Raw genomic sequence first — 19,471 nt, 5'->3', positions numbered from 1 at the left:
TCCCTGACTGCACAGAGCAGGCGCAGGCGGCTGGTCCCCTCCCTGCAGCACGGGCTCTGGGAAGCATGGCGACTGCCCAGGGCCAAGGGGACCTGGTGGCCGCCGTGGACCAAACACAGGGGAAGGGGCTGAACCACATCTCAGGGGGGGCTCCCAACAGCACCAGCATTGCCCAAGACGTGCCACACGGGCCAGGCTGGTACCGCTGCGGCCGTTCAGACTGGGGTGGGGGTGGGGGATGGCCCCCGAGGTGACCGGCAGGTGAAGCAGGTGGGACGTGAAGACCTGAGCCTGAGCTTTCAACCAGCACTGCCCAGGCCCGGCGGGCCGGGCAGCCAGGCCGGGGTGGGGGGCTGCGGAGAAAGCCGCTCTGGGGGTCAGGCGTGGGCCTCAAGGGCCGTCCACAGGCCCCACGGCAGCCCCTGCTCCGCCGGGGAGACGCAGGGGAGGCCCTTCGGTGCCTCTCCCCTCGAGGCTGCTCAGACCCCATCCCCCAGGGCTCGGCCTCCCCTGAGGACCCTCAGCCAGCGCCCCCAGGCCAGGGCCCACAGGGCTTCCCCGGGAAACAGCGCTCCGGGCCCTGTGTTTGGAGCTGCCGGTATTTGCGGTATTTGGCCTCTGCTCGCTCCCCTGGAGGATCAGGGCTCCCAAACCACCTCGGCCTCCACAATGGAGAGGCTGGATTCCAGGCCAGGGGTGGAGCCCGCATTCCACAGAGGGTCAGGGACCGCCGCCCAATCCCCGCCTCCCAGAACACGAGGAGGCCTCCCTCTTCTTCCTAAATTTATTTATTTATTTTTGGCTGCACTGGGTCTTTGTTGCGGTGTGCGGGCTTCTCATTGCCGTGGCTTCTCCTGTTGCAGAGCACAAGCTCTAGGCACGCGGGCTTCAGTAGTTGTGGCTCACAGGCTCAGTAGTTGTGGCGCACGGGCTTAGTTGCTCCGCGGCACGTGGGATCTTCCCAGACCAGGGTTGGAACCCGTGTCCCCTGCGTTGGCAGGCGGATTCTTAACCACTGCACCACCAGGGAAGCCCCAGGAGGCCTCACTCAGAGTCTCTGCAGGCTGACAGGTAAGGGGACAGCGTGCAGACACGCCCCTCCCCATCTCCGGCCGATGCGGTTTGACAACACGCCCTTTCCCCAGGCCACCTAGAGCTCAGGGCCTGGCTTAGACAGGGGGCCACAGTGAGCAGGTGACAGCGGCCCATGTCCCCAAGGCCAGCGCCCAGCACGGGGAGCCCTTCTGCCACACGGGGGGAAACTGGCACCCTTGGCCTCTCCACGTGGGTCAGCCCTGTGCAGGGCCCCCGCCCTCCCGGACCCCTGCCTCCAAGACATCTCAGGGACAGGCAGGACCCCCTCCAGCCTCCAGGAAAGGGGCTCCCAGCTGAGCCGCACCCCCAGAACGTGAGGAGCAGACCCCACTGGACCCCCGTGAGCGCCGTCACGCCCGACCCTGGGCTCTGTGCCAGCGAGGGGCTCCTGCTGGCCACCTGTCAGACGGGGAAACTGAGGCACAAAGGGTCCAGCCGGGGTGCCCGTGCGGACATCAGGCCCTCCAGAGCCCCGCTGCCCTCGCGGCGACCGAGCGCTGACTGGCTCCTCGGCACACCAGTCCCACGCAGCCGCGTTCCACCTGCTCTTTCCCCGACCCCCATCCCCCAGCTCCCCGGGGACAGACGAGTGGCCCCCGACAACCAGAGTGTCCGCGTGCCCCGCAACAAGGCTGCCCGTCTGGGGGACGCAGACAGAAACACACGTGGTGACGGGACAGCGGCCCGGGCGTTCAGCGCTGCGAAAACAAGGACGCTCGTGACCCGGGGCCACGCCCACCCCGAACTCCATGCTAGTCGACACAGTGGGGCCCCTCGAGACGCCCCGCCTGCAGCGCCGGAAATGAGGGGGAGGGGGGCCCTCCCGACCCAGGACTCGGGCCTCGCCACCCACACTGCCCACCTGGGCCTCGGGGAGCCTCGGCCACCAGCACCCCTCACACAGACCCCGTCCAGGGCCTCCGCAGCCTCGGGCATCGCGAGGGGACTCGGAAGGCGACGCGAAGCCGCGGGAGGCGCGGGGCCGGTGCTGCTTCCACGGCTCGGAGGTACGCGCGGGCTGCACCCTCCCAGGGCCCTCCAGCCAGCAGCCCACACGTCTTCCCAAAAGCTCTCCGTGCGACAAGACACGGCGTAACCCCTCCTACAGACCCGCGGTCCTCCTAGCGGGGTTCCCAGGCCACCCCATCGGCGTCCCCTGGGGATCTGGCGACGACGCAGGTCCCAGGCTTGCCCAGACCCGCGTGCTGTGATGCGGCCTCGGCGGACGTGCCCTGCCGACGGAAGGCTACCTGGGCCTGGAAGGACGCAGCTGCGCGGTCCTCCCAGCTTAGAAGGAGTAGCAAGGTGATGATGCGTGGGACCCCTGCCGCAGCCGGGCCCGACGCTGGGCGTCCAGCCCGACAGTGCCACCCGGACCTCCCCTGGGGGGGACAAGGACCTGCATTCCCCCGCGTCCTGCACCCACCCCCCTCCACCTGGAGGCAGCGTCCGCTTTAAGGCCGGCCCACAGTAGCCGGGCCCCAGGCCACGGGGCTTCTGAAGAGCCCGGGCTGCGTCACCTTCCAGCAACCACCGAGGCCAGGGCCACCTTTCCAAACGTGGGTGCCCGCCGCGGGCAGACCGGCGCTCCAGTCTGCCACCAGCTCTGCCCCGGGACTGGAGGGTGGGGTGCTGCCTCAGAGCCCCACCCTGTGACTCAGCTGGCCCGCAGCACCCCGAGTCCCTCCGCCTGTCTGGTCTGGATGGCGCAAAGAGCCCCAGAGCCTGGTCACAGCTCGCCCCGCTCTCCAGGGCCCTTCCCAGCACCTAGGGAGGGGAGGAATGCCACCGGGCCACCACTGGCTGGCAGGCGGGGGCGGGTCCGCAGGCCCCTTCAGATCCCTGCCCTCCCCAGGAACACGGGAGCTGGGGCGGGGAGGGCGTCCCTGCCTGGGCGTTTAGGAAGGAGGCTCTGGTCACCCGTGCGTGTCAGGAGACAGTGTCAGGGCCCCCTGGGAGAAAGGGGACATTCATGGGCCCCTGCCCCACGACCATCTTGCTCCCCAGCAGACGCCCGCCCCAGCGCAGCAGTGACCCCAGAAGGCACCCCACGAACGTGGGCCGGAGCGGGTGCCGACGGCAGGGAGCAGCGGGGGCAGCCCTGCCCTGGGAGAACCTGCCTGCTCTCTTCCCTCGGGTGAGGGCACTGAGCTCAGGGGTCTGCCCGAGAGCTTGGAGGTGCGGCCAGCACACACAGCACTGCTCTCCCCAAGGGGCAGGTGGGCCAGGAGCTGCTCTGAGGGGCCTTCGGGCCAGCGGGTGCTTCATCCCGCGTCGGCCTGTTCAGTCAGCCTTACATGGGACTTCCACGTCCAGCAGGCACTGGAGGACGGTGGACACCCTCCCAGAGGTGCGGCCAGTCGGAGGAAAGCCTTACAGCAAAGTCTGAGGCCCCCAGGGAAGAAGGAATGCTCCAGCTCCCTGGCAATGTGGACTCCAGATTGCAACATCAAGGCTTGCCCGAGCTGCCAGCCTGCTGGGCCCCTTGCAGATTTCAGACTGGTCTCACAATTGCCCGAGCCAGTTCCTTAAAACGAATCTCCTTGCTCCCTCTGTCTCTCCCTCCCTCCCTCTCGTCCGTGCATAGGCGGCCATGGAAGACACCCCATCCATCTGTCCATCTCTTATTCCATCCATCTGTCCATCTCTTATTGGCTGTTTCTCTGGAGAACCCTGGCTGGTCCACCTGCTTTCAGGCTCCCGCACTGTGAACCGCAGGCTGGCCCACCCGCCTCTGAGGTCTGGGCCCAGGTGGCTGCAGTGCTGGGGCAGAAAGGGTGTCGGGGGCCCCACACGGGCTCTGGAAACTCAGCAAGTGCATGGTGACCTAGGGAAAAATCAGCACTGTCTGCTCCTATAACAACCAGCCTGGGCAGGGCGGCTCAGCCTGCGCCCCTGCCCCGCCAACAGACACCAGCCCCCCCGGAGCAGGGACGCAGCTCATGCCACTCTGAGCACCCACTCCCAGGGGCAAGACGGCGGGGGGGTGGGGGGGCGGTGGCAGGGTGCACCCCAGGCTTGAACTCCGGCTGCATCAAGCCAGGAGTGGGCCGCCGTTTCCCCTTGGCAGGAAAGGTTGCTGACCCGCTCACAGAACATTCACTTTCCTTTTCAGAATTTTTTAGATGCAGAGAAGCACAGAAATCATTAGCAAGCAGTTCTACTCCTCCTGTTACCGTGGTTCAGCTCTAACACGTTTCTCCTGCCAGTGCACGTCTTACCAGATTTAACTTCACCCACTCAGCTGCACTGTCCTTTGTTCACCATCCCCTCCTTGAGAAAAAACGCTCATGAATTTCAGGATATCCTTCCAGGAAAGAGCCACTTCTGGGCTCTGGAATCCCACCTGGGGCCATTTCCGAGGGGGCATCCAGGCCCGCAGCTGTGGTCTGTTGGGCCGCAAAGGTTACAAAAGCAGCCTCAGGCGCCCTGGGCTTCGCCCCATGTCCGCCACAGAGATGCCACCCTCGCCCGGGCTCCCGTGAGCCCGTCTCGGTCCCTCCTGACTCCCAAGAGACCAGAACCCAGAGTCCCCCGGCAGCCCACCTGACAGGACTGAGCAGGTCTGGGGCTCTCTCCCCTCTTAAATCCGCTTTGGAACTTCCCGAGGCACGGTCCCCAAGCCTGCCGAGAAGGGGCTGGGGCAGGGGGAATCGGCGTTGCCGGCACCCTGCCCGCCTCCGCTCGCCGCTCTCAGATCCCGCCAGTGCAACGCCATCAGCTCTCAGCCAGGGCGCCAGGACAGACACAACCGCCCTGCCCAGGCTGGTCGTTCGGAGCTGTCGGCCCACAGAGCAGGGACTGTGCTGGGGGAGGGAGGTCCCCGCAGGCCACCAGCCAAGGCCACTCAGCCAGCGAGAGACGGAGCCGGGCCTTTCACCACGGGGCAGCCTCTCCCCTGCAGCCAGGAAGCAACGGCTTCCTCCAATGGTCCTCTAGGGATGGAGCTCAGCTGTCACCCGCGGAACAAACCCACGCTCCCTAACGGGACCCCCGGCCGTGCCCACGGCTCCGGCACCACCGGACTCTTCCCTAAACTAGCCGCGAGGCTCACACCCCTCCCCGCGCACAGCAGGCCTGCCCCTCAGCCCCGGCCTAGCTCTCTACCACCTCCTGCGGGCGATGGACCCTCCAGATGGAGGCTCGAGCCCCTGAGGGTCCGTGCTGCCGGGGGAGGGGCCGAGGCCACGCCATCACCCAGGCTCAGTCCAGCATCGCAGGCCCAGAGCGACCCTCGAGGTATGGTCTCCACCCGTCCGGCTCCCAGACCACGTGGCCGAGCGTCCCCACTGGCCCCTGGTGGTGGGGTCGGCTCCCCAGACGAGAGGAGGGGCAGCCACTTAAGAGCAGAGAGCGCGGGCAGGTGGGGATGGGGCAGGCCCGGCCGAAGCCACACGTTCAGTTCCTGGAAAAAGAGGGGCGGCGAACACTGCCTCTCACCCACCACATCCGGCGTTTCTGGAAAACCAATCCGATTCCTGACAGCAAAGCAAGCGGCACACATCGCGGGGGTCCCGAGCGACACGACAAACAGGCCCCCACGAGGCTCGAGGCGGAGCCGGTGCCCTCCCTCCCGGCCGGCTCCCGTCCACCGCCCCCAGCCTCAGTCGGCCCAGCTCCCAGAAGGCCTCGGCCATCAGCACAGGGGCAGCTGTCACCTCGTCACAAGGTGCCACAAGGTGCCAGGGATGCCCCGAACCGAGAGGATGCGTTCCTGGGCCCGGCAGCCTGTGGCCACGCCCTCCGGGGGCCTCTGCCCCCCACTGCCCCCGCCCCGTGCAGCAGGGACACCAGGCCCTTACACTCAGCGGCTGGCTCGAGGGTACTCCACAGCTGAGCGTTCTCCAGCGACAGGGAGAGCCCGTGGCCGCCCACCTGAGGCCACCTGCCCACAGCCCAGGGGCCCTGGGACCAGAAGCAGGCCTCAGCACACCTCCCACCGCTGCTCCCAAGGGTCAAGGCTGAGCCTCTGGGAACGTGCAGGCTCTGGTCACCTCAGGGGAGGAGGCCCCCAGGCGTCCCCGCTACACACGGACAGGCCGCGGGGTTCTCGCGCCTCGTCCAGCTGCCGCAGCCGATGCTGGGAGACCAGTGAGGGTCCCCCGGCGCCCAGCAGGCCCACAGACACCGGCTCCCCATGCCCCGCCAGAGTGTCCCTCTACCCGGAGGGGCTCCCGAGGCCAGGGATGCCCCCCTGCAGACACACCCCCTGGCTGGGGGCCCTCCTGACCGCCACACACACGATTCCACCCTCACAGTGGGAGCCCCAGCAGGAACCTGACGCCCAGAGCATCCCGTCCCTCCGTGCCCTGATGCCACCCACACGCCCACCCTCCCTGGACGGGTCACGGCCCAGCTGGCTCCTGTGCTTTCCAGCGTGGGGCCTGGAACTGGCTCGGCTTCTCTGGGCTGCGATTCTCTGTGCCACCGCCTCAGAGGCCAGGCCGAGTCACACGGGACTCCTCGGGGCAGCACCAGGAAACGGCCAGCGCCCCAGGGCCCCAGGCCGCGCATCTGCCCCACCACTCCCTTCCTACCAACAGCTCAGGGTGGGCCAGGTGGTGCTGCTGTCCTGCGGGAGCGCCCGGCCGCCATGACTCAGCCAGACCTGGCAGGGTCCATCACTGCGCTCACCTGAGCAAGGTGTCCTCACCCTGCCGCGCCCCCCTCAGCTCTCGACATTACCAAGCCACTGAACATCTCTGCCCCAGATTCCCCCCCCCCGGTGAGGCCACCACCGTGTCCCAGGGCTTTAGGGTGCCTTGATTAACGTGCTGGGTGGCCAGGCTTCTCGAGATGCGCCCAGGGGTGTGGGAGCAGCAGCACGGCCGCCTCGCACTCAGGGCCACTTTACAAAGTATTTCCACCCATGTCACCTGGAGGGTCACCCCAAGGGCCACGAGGCCAAGCAGGACAGGTGCTAATCTCACAACTAGAGATGAAGACAACTGGGGTGCAGAGAGGCCCCGGGGATGGAAGGGCGGGTGCTGGGCGCCTGGCGTAGTAGCAGGCTCTGCACCCCCAGCTCTGCTCCGGACGGCCTCCCTGCACAGCGTGTGTCCCCCTTCTAAAGGTGAAGAGTCCAAGGCTGAGAGAGGCTGAGTCACTTTCCCCAGGAGGCCCAGCAGCAGAGCCAGGAGGCCCAGCTCGATGCCGGGAGAGGAAACGTGACAGAGACTTGGCCTGGGAGATTTCCCATCCCACTGCTCTGCTCCAAGGACACCTGCCGGCCCAGCGTGTGGCCCCAAACCACAGGTCCTGAAGGCTTTCACAGCCCGGCAGGTGCTGGGCACACAGAGGCCATACACCCTGGAGCCTGGATCCCGACACAGCAGCACCTTGGAGCAGCCCAGGGACAGTGCTCAGGACGGGGCAGAAACCACCTGAAGTCCCAGGGCAGCCCCAGTGGGCCCCCCACTCTCTGCCCGTGCACAGAACAGGACCAAGCAGGACGAGGATGCAGGGACGTGACGCAGGGGGTGACGATGTCCAAATTCCCATTTATAAACACCCCGAAGCCCCGGAACCATCCTGGCAGGAGGCTGGATTCCGAGCACGGCCGCTGGCGTGACCGCCCCACTACCTGGGGTCCAGCATCTCCTGTCTCCAGGAGCTGCTGTCCTAGGTCCGTGTTCAGAACAGGGAAGAAGGGACGGGAACCCTGGACCCCCTGCCCTGTGGCAAGGGAGGAAGCCATGATGTGCCCTATGGCCCGGAGACTAGGAAAGCCACCTGGGCTCCTGTGGCCCAGTCACAGCGGGAGCCACCAGAGAGGACACAGCGCAGCGAGGAAACCGGCCTCAAGTTACAAATAACCGGCGGAGCCGAGCCCCTGGCAGCCTCGCTCACACCACGAGGCCCCGCCCACCCGCAGACAGGCCGAGGAGAGCCGGGAGGAGGGCCTCCAGCTCCTCTCCCCTCCGGGGGCCCAGTGCCCAGCCGCCTCCTCCGGCTCAGCGGGGTGACCCTTGGCAGCTCCCACCCCTGCCCTCGTGGCCCCTTCCTCTCCAAGTCCTCAGCGCCCCCCAGCCCCCTGCAGGCCTCCAATGCCTCCGGAAGACACAAGCAGGCCCTGCCCCGGGATGCCTGGAAGTGTCTCAGGCTCTGGAATGCGATGGAGCCGGTGAGCCCAGAAGCTTCCTGCAGCCTCCTCTGGAGGGTTACCCCTCCATCTGCCTCGTGCCCGCTCTGGCCCTTGAGGGCCAGGGGTCTCCTCCCAGCTGGGCTCAACTCCGCGTGGGCCCTCAGAGGAGAGTGCCCTCCTGCCCACCCCTGCAAGCCACTCTCGGCCTCCAGCCCTTCATCCCTCGCTCTCCCAAGGAGGGGGGCGGACAGGGGCACAGCACAGCCCTCCCAGGGTTTGTGGGGCAAGGGAGGCGACGGGGAGGGGAACGAGGGGCCTCGCTCCAAGAAGAAAGGTGGACAGGTGGACGGGTGGAGGGTGAGGTGGGAGGGGAGCCGCCTGGTGAGCGGAGCACAGGCTCCCTCCCTGCCTGTGTGGCTGCGCCACCAGCAACCCGGGAACAGGACGGGAAGGAAGGCCCCCCCCGGAGGCCCCAGATCCTAAGAGGGCTAGAGTCAGATGGGGCAGCGGCGGAAGGCCCAACGGGGCCGCCTCAGGGGAAGAGGAGGTCCTGGCCATCCGGCGCCCAGCGGCCCCGGCTTCCTGAGGGGGACACAGGGACCTAGGACCCAGAGCCCACCACCATCCCCAGCGTCCAGGACCCCGAGGGGAGCTGCTGCCAGGCCAGACAACGTGCCAGCGCTGCTTCAACGCTAATCCCATCCTCCTGGGGCCACAGGGCAAGGCTGCCCACCCGACGGGCCCCTCGGTGCCATTCCTGGGCCCTCGTGGAGCCTCAGGCCACCGTCCCTGCGTCACCCCGCTCCTGACCTCCAGAGATTAGGGCCCAGCCTGGCCATCGCTCCCCGGCTGGGGCGGTGTGCACCAGCTGATAAGGTGTGGGACGTTCCTGCAGCGGGAAGGGGGTGTCACAGGGAGGGCTCGGCACCCGCGGGGCCTCGGGCAGTGCCCGCTTGTCACAGCCTCTGCCTCTGTCCACTTCCCACCCACAGGACCGGGCAGTGGCCAAGCTGCAGTGACAGTGACGAGGAAACGAGGGCCGAGGGACAAAAGAGGCACCACCCCGCCAGCAAGGGTGGCGAGGACCCAGGCGGGTGCCTCCCGCACGGAGCGGAGACACGGGCCAAGCGTGTGTCTGTCGAGCTGAGTGTGTGAGCACGGAGCGTGTGCTAAGCTGAGCCGCCGCAGGAGAGAGGAGGGAGCCGGACTGGACGCGGACAGGCCCCGAGGACCGCAGGCGGCTCGTCTGCCGGGGAGACCGCACAGGCCTCTGGGGGGCGTCACACAGGATGCTACACGCCAGGGCCTGGCTGTGCCCACTCGGGTGAGGCTGCACTGGCTAAAGCACCAGGTGTGCGTCCGACAGCGAGTCTGTCCTGTCCTGGGACTCGGGGTCTGACTCCGGGGAGCTTATCCTGAGGGGCACAGTCAGAAGGGAAAGCAGGTGAGCACAGAGATGGTCACTTCGTCCCTGGGAACCACAGCAACGGGGGTCTGGAGACTGGGACCGTCTCTGCAGAGACCGAAAGGAACCCGCTTCATTCAACAGGCGGCCCGGGGGGGGCCACGTGGAAGGGCAGAGTGACGGTCCCACCGCAGGAGCGACACCAGGACAAGAGCCTGCAGACAGTGGGACAGAGGCCCCAGAGGAGAGCTGAGAGCGGGCAGAGGGCTGGGCAGGCAGCAGAGGAGGGAAGGGGAGGGCTGGGATGGGACAGGATGGGATGGGACGGGCAGGGCAGGGAGGAAGTGGGAAGGCCCAGCCCAGCGAGCAGAGCGGCCCACCCACCAGGAAACACTCAGAGACCCCATGAGCCAGGCACCTGGTCACAGCCACCAGCTCAGGGGCACGGGAGAGGACGTCCCAGCCAGAAGCATCCGAGCTCACAGGACTTTGAATCAAAAACACCTGCTCGGGCTTCCCTGGTGGCGCAGTGGTTGAGAGTCCGCCTGCCGATGCAGGGGACGCGGGTTCGTGCCCCGGTCCGGGAAGATCCCACATGCTGCGGAGCGGCTGAGCCCGTGAGCCATGGCCGCTGAGCCTGCGCATCCGGAGCCTGTGCTCCGCAACGGGAGAGGCCACAACAGTGAGAGGCCCGTGTACTGCCAAAAAAAAAAACAAAAAAAAAAACACCTGCTCTTAACTGGACACCATAAAGAAGACGATTGGCTCTTAACTGGACACCATAAATTAGACAATTAGGATCGAAGCCGCAGGCAGGGAAAACCACGTGCGGTGCAAACAGGTTTGATAAAGAGCTTACGATCTCGAGTCCACAGCGAACCCCCAGAGGCAGAAATAAAAAGACCAACAGTCCAGTTTTTTTTAACGGGTGAAAGAGTTCTAAAGACGTGTGCCAGAGAAGACGTCCAAGGCGCTTAACATCATTGGCATCAGGGTAACAAAGCCTGGGGTCGCGGGAGATGCCACCGCACACCCCGAACCAGCAAAAATCAGAGGCCAACACCACGCGCGGCGAGGGTGGGGCGCCCCGGAGCGTCCCCTAAACGACAACCAGGAGGACAGATCAAAGCTTCCTTGCAGGGAACATGCGATGCCCGTGACCCAGCAACCCCATGGCCAGAAATGAATGAGATTCAAGTGTGTGTCCGCGGAGACGCCACGCGGCTAGCAGCCTCGCGCCTACCCGCCAGGCGCAACAGGTGATCAGATAAGCAAACGTGGCGGTGCATCCAGGGGACCTTAGCACCAGAAAGAAGGAACCACCAGCACACACACAGCGTCACGTCCCAGAGACGGGAAGGCACGGAAGGCAGCAGACACAGAAGTACACACCCTGGTGGTCCCTCGAGCACGGACCCCCCCCCCAGTGCAGGCAAAACTGACCTGGGGAAGGAAGTCAGGGTCGAGGGGGGTGAGCGGGCGGCAGAAACAGCTCCATCTCGCTTGGGGAGGGGGACAGATGTGCCTGACTGTCAACCCAGCAGACAGAACACGTAAGGTCCAACCCTTTACTCTGAGTGCCTGACGTCTCAATGGAAAGCTCTACGCGTGGACCGTGCCGTCCTCCCCTAGGGGCTCTGTCGGGACCCCAGAGCCTACAGCAGGGCCTGGCACAGGCAGGTTCTCCAGACACGTCTGCCGGGCGAGTGACGCGTAGAAGGCGGCAGAGCGACCGAGCATCTGCAAGGGATGAGGGCAGCCACAGGAGGCGGTGGCAGGGGGACAGCCGGCAGGTTCTGGGGCAAGGACAAGCTCGGGGAGCTGGGAGACCAGATGGAAGCGGGAGGCTGGTGGAGGAAGAGGCGCAGCCACAGGAACTGCGGGGGGAGGTCACCCCAGACACTGACATGAGTGGGGGTGGGGCTCCCGGGAGGCAGCAGTGTCACGGGCGAGAACTCTGCCCCCGGGGTGCTCATCCGTGACATGGAAAAGCCACTAGCGCCCCCCGCTCAGGAGCAAATGTGCTGCTGGCAGCAGGCCGGAAAGCGAGTGGAGGCTCGTCCTGAGGGGGGCCCCGTGGGCACAGTGGGCAGCTCTCGGATGTCCCGGGAGGGCCACTTGGCTGTGGGATGCATCTGGACGCAGAGCCGGAAGCCTGGGGCTGGGCGTGCCGAGGCCCCCGTCTGTCCAGGCCGGGGGTGATGCTTGTGGACATGGGTGGAGGCTGCAGGGGGCTGGGGGACAGGGGGACACTGAGGTAGACGACGCAGCTCTGTGTGCCCACGTGGCGGCCAGGCGGCCAGGACACTCGGCACCGGCCACCCAAACTGGCACACGGGGACCGGCGCCTCGGCGGTGAGGGTGACCTGCCCCTCCGTGAAGCAGCCCAGGGACACCCCCCCCAGCAGGGTATACAGGTACCCGCGGCACAAAGCCCCTCAGAGCTCCTGGGCCTGTCCCGTGGTCACTACGATCCCTGGCCACCCATGGGAGGGGAGGACGAAACAGCTGAGCTGGGGGTAGCGGCATGGACGGTTGAGTTTCCCTTTGAAAAGCTCTTGTTAATGCTGTTATGATGACGTGTTGTTTCTAATGGTGTTTTAACCATAATCAGAGATCAAGTGAATGAGAGAGAGAGAGAGAGAGAGGGAGGGAGGGAGGGAGGGAGGGAGGGGGGGGGGAGGGGGGGACTGGAGGCAGACAGGACCCTGCGGCCCCGAGGGGAGGCTGGGGTGTCACTGGGGGCAGCCACAGGTCACAGGCCCTGGCAGTTCCAGGAGGTGAGAGAGACCAAGGCCCAGGCCTGAGGCCAGTGAGGCCCCTGCCCGGGAGCCAGGCTGTGTCCGCTCCTGCTGTGCCCATCCAGACCCAGCCACCGTCCGGGCCACAATCACGGGCCACTGGCTGCTTCTGCAGGCCCAAGGAACCTGTGCGTATAGCAGTTGCGTTCTCTTGTTTTCCCCAGAGGATCCACGGGAGGCCACTGAAGGGCAGGGCAGGCGAGGAGCGCTGGGGGGACGGGCCTGGGCAGCACACCTGGGCACTGTCGGGGTCGGAGCCAGGCCCGGACGCGGCCTGAGAGGCGCGTCCCTCCCGCCTCAGCTCCCTGCATGGGACACGTCCCACCACGCGGTCAGCGGTTAAGAGCCCAGGACAGAGGCCCCGCCCACCCCAGCCCCCCACCCGCTCTCAAGGACAGCAGCCCCCAGACCCCTCCCGCTCTGCGGAAGCCGCTGGGCCGGGTTCAGCCGCCCGTTCGCTGACAAAGGAAACCACAGGAGGCAGCTGAGGTGGCCATGCTCCCTCTTTAGCCTGAGCCCCGGGGAAGGAGAAGAGGCCCAGCTATATATACTCACGGAGAAAAACAGCGCGCAGGTCGGAGCCTGGTAAACAGTCGGCCGTTACAGGCAACTAAAAATACTCCCTATAATTATGTTATTAAAACACACCAGAAAAATTGACCCGCCCCACTCGGCAAAGGCCCGAGACGGCGCAGGGAAGCGCGGGCCACGCACGTCGGCCTGAGGGTGCCCTGGCGGCACCAGGCGGCTGGGCCGGGCCGGGCGATGCCCATCGCAGTCGGCGGCTTCTGCAGGGCTGCCCGCGGCACCAGGCCCCAGCCTCGCGGGCTCCTCTCCAGGGCAGAGGCTGCTGACCCCGGGCCACCCCAAGAAACACTCTCACACGTGTCGGGGTGGGCGGGGCGCTGCCGGGGCCCCAAAGACCCGCAGCCACCTAACCCCACGGGTGGGGACACGGCAACCTTGGGCCCCAGCCACTGACCAGGGCCTTCCTTCTCAGGACAGGAAGAAAGGGTTGAAGAAGGAACTTAATCTCATCTGACCCAAAACGTCACTGTTTCAGGACAAGTATTCATACGTTACTTGTGTAATTAACACTAAATCAAAGAATCACAATGGGGACGGGGGGAGGGGTGTCAAGCCTCAGGTCCCTCCGGCCCGACTGTCCACTCGGCACTGCCCTGCCCTCTCCAACCCAACCCTCCGACTGGCCACCACTAGGGGATGGGAGCCCCCCAGCTACCAGGCCACCTGTTCGCCTCCTTCCACAGGCGGTCCGACCCTGGGGGGCTGCACTGGTCCGGAGCCTTCGATCTGCCACCCTGCCCCCCTGCCCCCCTCCCCGGCCTGGCTGACAACTTCTCTCCCTCCAGCAGACGAGTCCCGCTGGGTGCCCACCTCTCCCCAGCCCTGCCCAGCCTGGACCTTGTTCTGTATGACGTCACAGGCTGCACTGCGTTTCTTTCCCATCTGGGCTCAGCACAGCGTGAATAGACACGGCAAAGGCACTTACAGAACCAAGGTGCCGGGAGCTGCGGGGGACCCACACCTCGCCATACAGCCAGGGAAACCTCGGCCTCCATTAGAGAGGAGAATGGGCCCAGCCCCTCCCACGCCCACCGCCACTGGCCCTGAACCAGCACCTAGGTGCCTGCCCGGAGCACCGTCCCACGAGACCTGGGTGAGAGAACGCTTGAATGAACTTGGGGAAACGTCCCACGTGAGCACAGGAATCTGAGCAGGCGGGTGTCACGCACGGTGGCTCTGGACGCCACGCCTCCCCGCCTGGAAACGGCCTGTGGCCGGCGGGCATCTCTGCACATTCAGGACCTGGTGGTGGGCGGCTCTTCCACTCGGCCCCCCAGGACTGTCCCGCCCTGCCCCACCCAGGGACCAAGCGATCAGAAACCTGGGGTCGGCCTTCAAGCTTTTATCATCTCGTTTACAGGCGAGGAAACTGAGGCCCAGACAGAGGGGTGAGGGCCTGGCAGGTTCAGAGCGGGACAGACGCTGGCGCCACCCACAAGCCCCTCCAGCAGGGCCAGCCTCGCCCTCTCCTCCCTAAGACCTCCCACCCCGCCAGCAGGCGTGGGACTCACCTGCCCTGAGAAGATTTCATCCCCAGACTCATCCTTTCTCGCCGGCATTCTAGTCCCCCAAGCCCCAGGTTCCTCATCCAGAAAACAGGCTTAACTCAACTCAGAGGGGTTCAAAGGTCAGGAGTGGGGCAGAGCTCACGTGCAGAGCATCGACCCCCCCCCCGAAGACAGCCTCAGGCTCCAGCCGCTGCGCAGCAGACACAGCGGACTTCTGACCCACTTCTGTAACTCCTGGAGTCGGCATCACGGGGGAGAAGGAAATTGCTTTGGTAACCAGAGCAAAGAGTCTACAAACGAAAGAATCTAAAAACAAAACAAGTCTCTCTATTTCGAAAACAAAGAAGACAAGACTTCACTGAATTCTAAGGAAAAGGGGATTCCTGAGGACCAGGGTGGTCAAGAGTGGCTTCCTGGGCTTCCCTGGTGGCGCAGTGGTTGAGAGCCCGCCTGCCGATGCAGGGGACACGGTTTCGTGCCCCGGTCCGGGAAGATCCCACATGCCGCGGAGCGGCTGGGCCCGTGAGCCGTGGCCGCTGAGCCTGCGCGTCTGGAGCCTGTGCTCCGCAACGGGAGAGGCCACAGCAGTGAGAGGGCTGCGTACCGCAATTTAAAAAAAAAAAAGTGGCTTCCTGTAGGAGGCAGCTCACACTGGGCCCTAAAGACTGTGCTGGTGGGGCGGAGGGGGGGCAGGGGATACCCTCGAGCCCTGTAGGGGCCCTGCCACAGAAGGCAGTCCCCTGCAGTTGGGCTCAGAGCAGACAGGCCCCTTTCCCTCTCCACCTTTGAGAACCGAAAGTGTTGGAGGGAGAGACACCGCCCAGAAAGCAGTCCCAGGGACAGGATCTGAGATGCTTGTCACCCCCGCCCCCCCAATCAACACTGCCCCGCAGGACCCTTCCCGCTGGCCTGACTGCTGGTGGGATGGCCACCTGCAAGATGACCACAGATGACCCGTCCTCGGCTCCTGGGCCGACCGCAGCCCCTTCCCTGATCACGCACACTGAGCCCTCGGGTCCCGTCAACCAGGCATCTGAGTCCTGCGACTTGTTCAGTCCTCGGAGGGGCTGCAGGAGGCCGAGTCTCCCCTACAAGGTGGCAGATGAACGCGAGACCTACCCTCAGCTCTGGGGGCCTCGGAAAGGGATGGCCCCAGGCTCACTGCCAGCCTGAGAGCCTCGCGGGGTGTCACCACCAGGGGGCTGGGAGGGAAGTCTCAGGCCTGGGTTTCTAACAGGGCCCCGCTGTCCCAGGCCTTGTCTTCTCACTGCCTTCCTGCCCGCCTCACCGGGGTGTTAAGACGGTGATGGTGAAAACACGATGAAAAGGAGGAAGTGTCCCATTCTAAACGGTGACACGGCAGTGACAATCAGGCTGGTGCAGGTGACGACGCTGGCGTGCAGTAGGCGTGTCCACGAGGCCGGGAGCCCCGTCCATCCCGCAGGCGGAAGCCATGTTGCCGCCCTGCCCGTGTTTCCCTATCAGTGATACAGTTACTGCCTTCCACCCACCTGCCTTTGGGCTACGGTGCTGCTTTTGGGAGGCCCATTAGGTCAAGAGTCGCGGGGCGGGGCCCGTTCCATGGGAATTACAAAGTGTCTGTCTCTCTAGAACCTTCTAGCTCTGGGTCCAGACCCCCAGGGCTGCAGGGACCACAGGTGAGACGTCGAAGGCCGTCACCCTTCCCGGGGAGGCAGGGTGGGGGGCTGGGGAGTCTCTGCTGTGACGAGGTGGAGGTGGGATTTGGGGAGGCAAGGGGCACCCCAGGATGACCCAAACCCTCACTGCGGCCGCTGCCTGAGCCAGCACAGGCACAGGTCTGACCAATCCCCTCCGACGACCTCATCCAGCACCGACCACTCACTGGGAAACACCGCAGAACTGACCAACGCTACCAAAGCTCGCCACAGACCGCGGGGCGCTCAGAAGGCGGCAGCACACAGCGAGCTCCCTCAGGGGCCGCCCACACCCCGACCCGAGAGCCGGCCTCCAGCCTCTCAGGTGTCACTGCGCAGGGCTCCTGGCCGGCTCTACGTCACCCTCCCACAAAGCTCAAGAAAAAATGTGGAAGGCCGAGCCCCGCACCCAGACACAGGATCCATGCGGGGCATGGCCAGGGTACCAGGGTTTTAATGAACAGACTTCATTTGGGGGACAGTTTTAGATTTACAGGAAAGCCGGCCCACGTGCACAAAGAATTATTCATCAGGATGTGAAAAGCTCTCAGGTGACTCCAATATAGCCCAGGTGGGAACCCTGAGCTAGTGCCACGTCTGCATCCACAGACCGAGAGACCTATCCTCCCCCCGCCCATATCACCCATTTGGGTTACAAGCAACAGCCCGAAGAACACAGATTAATTCTCGGGGTCAACAAACTCTGGCCCTGGGGCTGAGCCTGGCTCCACCACTTGTTCTGCTACAGCTCACAAGTTAGGAGTGGTGTTTACATTTTTTAATGGTTGGAAAAAACACCAGAAGAGCTCATGATGTGAAAATATTTACTATCCAGCCCATCACAGAAAAAGTCTGCTGACCCTGAACGAGGAGACTGCACCACGTGGGGAGGCGCGCCCTTCAGGAGCGAGCGCCCACCGCGCAGGCCTACCCAATTCCCCTCCTGGCTTCACAGCCTAAGGAGGCTGCAGGTGTGCTGCGGGGCCGTCCGAGGCCCACCTGCCCCTCTGAGAAGCTTACCAGCTTCTGAGCCACACGTCCAGCTGGGTCTGTTCTGCTAGCCTGTTAACGTCTACCCTCCAGAGGCACGAGGAGAAAGGCCGACGGGCCCCGCACTCCCCCGAGCACATCCCGGGCTGTCCTGTCCGTGCAAGGCTGACTCAGACCCTCCTCCCTGACCTCAATGGTTTTCATTGATTCCTGTCCTGAAAATTTTCCCAAGTCTCACCACCTTCCTCTGCTACAAATCAAAACAGTCTGTCTGGGAGCCGAGGGCAGGCTGCTCGGGGTCCCACATTCCTAGCCCACTGGAGCCCGCTCCTCCCTATAACAGAAGTTGGCAAATTCCACCTGGAGCGATTTCAGAGGCTCTGGAAAGGCTTTCAGCATAAAAACACCAACAACACCCACCACGGTCGGACAAATTTTCACCCAACAGGCAGACTCACACTGCAAACCGTTCCATGTTTCCGCGAATTAATTTAATCAGACCGCTTTCCAGCTCACACCCAGTAGAGACAGCCCCAGCGGAGGGAGCTGAGGGCCAAGGGCTGGCGTGTGAAGGGTGAAATGAGTCTCGGGCACTCTGCCCCGGGCACAGGGAGGCCAGGAGGGGTGCAGAGGGGGAGGGCCATGGAGCAACGAAAGCCACAACTACGAGCTTCCGGGAAGGGGCGCCGACGACACGGCAAGCAGCAAGGTTGCGGGCCCTCAGCTCTGATACCAAGACCAGAGGCTTCTGCGGGGCATTCCCTCCCCCAGCCCAGGGCACAGCCTGCCCCGCCCCTCTCGCAGCACTAGAGCCCAGCGGAGTTAAGCCAGGACACCAGGGCGGCAGGGAGGCAACTATGTTTTCCAGAGCATGGGCCTGCCCTAGTCCGGCTGTGGGGTGGGGACGGGAAGGGGAAGAGTGAGGGGGGCCGAGCCCAGGGCACAGCGACGCTAGAGCCTCCGGAGGCTCCAGATGAAACAGCTCCAGGCAGGAAGCCCGCCTTCTCCCAGATTGGTCAGGAAGTCGTGATGCAAATTTGAGCTTTTTTTTTAAACACGAAAGAGAAAAAGAGATTCGTGCCCCCCTCACCGACGCCCCAGCCCCTCCCATAGGGGCCAACATTCCCCTACCCTCGTGCCCCTTCTGTCAGCGCCCAGGGCGTGGGCACGAGCCGCCCTCTCCGGGGGTCGCTCGTTGCCCGCCCCTGTGGGCGCCCGGGTGCCATCTGCCCGCCACCCCGCCGCCGCCCTCCCAGCCTGGCGCTGGGACGGGGCCCCGGCCCCCCCGGCGCTCTCATGCTTCTGGAATGTGGGCGCCCAGGGCCGCGCGCGTCCCGGGGAATCTCCGCGCCCGCCCGCCCGCGCACGGTCCTCGCCCCGCCAGCCTCGCTGGGCGGCCGGGCCGGAAACCGGGAGCGGGGACGCAGACCCCGTCCCAGACCAGAGCCCGCAGCGCACTCCCCAACTCACCGGCCAGGAGCACGAAGGGCAGCAGCAGCCAGTAGAGGACGGCGCCGAGCACGTGCGGCTCCATGCCCGAGGGGCCCGTGGAGCCGGCCCGGGGTCGCTCGGCCGCCGCGGCACTAAAGGGCGGCGCTGGGGAGCCGCGGCCGGCGCATGGCGCACAGGGCGGGTCGCTGCACGTGCCGCGCGCAGCGGCCAGGACCCCGGCTGGTCTGTGGGGACACGAGCGCCTCCGCGCCCTCCTGGTCCTCCTCCTAGGGCCGGGGCCCACCGCGGCCCGCCGGTGCCGACGGCTGGGGCCCGCGCTCGCTCCGGTGTCAGCCCTGCCCCGCGGCGGAGCGCAGCGCACGGCTCTCGGTAGCTCGCGGAAGCCGAGCACGGCAGGACGCGGCTCGGCAGCTCCCTCCTCCCTCAGCCCGCCCGCGGGCCTTTATAAGCTCGGCCCCCCGCCCTCCCGGCGTGCCCGCCCCCGCGCCTCCCCGACGGCCCGGCACGCCCCGGCAACCCCTCCGCCGCTCCGTGCCGCCCGCGACCCCCACCAGCCCTCCCGGCCCGGGCCGGCCAGCGGGGACCGGAGACCCCCGTGCGGCGTACTCCCCGAGAAGACCTCCACCCTCAACAGCCTTGGCGCTGCCGCTCGGAGTCGCGTGGGGGCGGGCGGGGGCCGCTTCTCCCCCGGCGGTTCCGGTCCGGAGGGCTCAAGAAAGGGTCCCTATCGCCGGGCTTCCGCGGCAGCACGCCACCCGCTTCTGCGCCCCGCACTGCAGGAGCAGCTGGGGCTTTGCTCCCACGGACGCGGACCCGCAGCGCCCCCTGGGGACCGTGGGGTGGCTCGGAGGCCCCGCCCGCAGGGCCAGGGC

The 19,471-nt window shown here is 65.7% G+C and overlaps 1 protein-coding gene across 7 annotated transcripts in view; it reads right to left on the bottom strand.

Moving 5' to 3' along the window:
- PIEZO1 (piezo type mechanosensitive ion channel component 1) overlaps positions 1 to 19,039 on the bottom strand; it is a 54,344-nt gene extending 35,305 nt beyond the window's left edge. For 3 of the 7 annotated variants that reach the window (XM_033406264.2, XM_049703646.1, XM_012536848.3), the window contains exon 1: positions 18,618 to 19,038. In XM_033406264.2, the coding sequence (XP_033262155.1) occupies positions 18,618 to 18,681 (64 nt within the window). In that variant the 5' untranslated portion in view covers positions 18,682 to 19,038. Of the gene's footprint in view, positions 1 to 2,345; positions 2,369 to 2,531; positions 2,554 to 18,617 lie in introns of those variants that run through there. The other 4 variants (XM_049703643.1, XM_049703645.1, XM_049703647.1 and 1 more) reach the window with 3 other exon arrangements.
- Between the last annotated feature and the right edge of the window lie 432 nt (positions 19,040 to 19,471).

The sequence above is a fragment of the Orcinus orca genome, chromosome 20, assembly GCF_937001465.1.
Source record: "Orcinus orca chromosome 20, mOrcOrc1.1, whole genome shotgun sequence".
Lineage (NCBI taxonomy): Eukaryota > Metazoa > Chordata > Mammalia > Artiodactyla > Delphinidae > Orcinus > Orcinus orca.
Note: the sequence above shows the minus strand (reverse complement) of the source record. Positions and strands in the feature narration are given on the sequence as shown.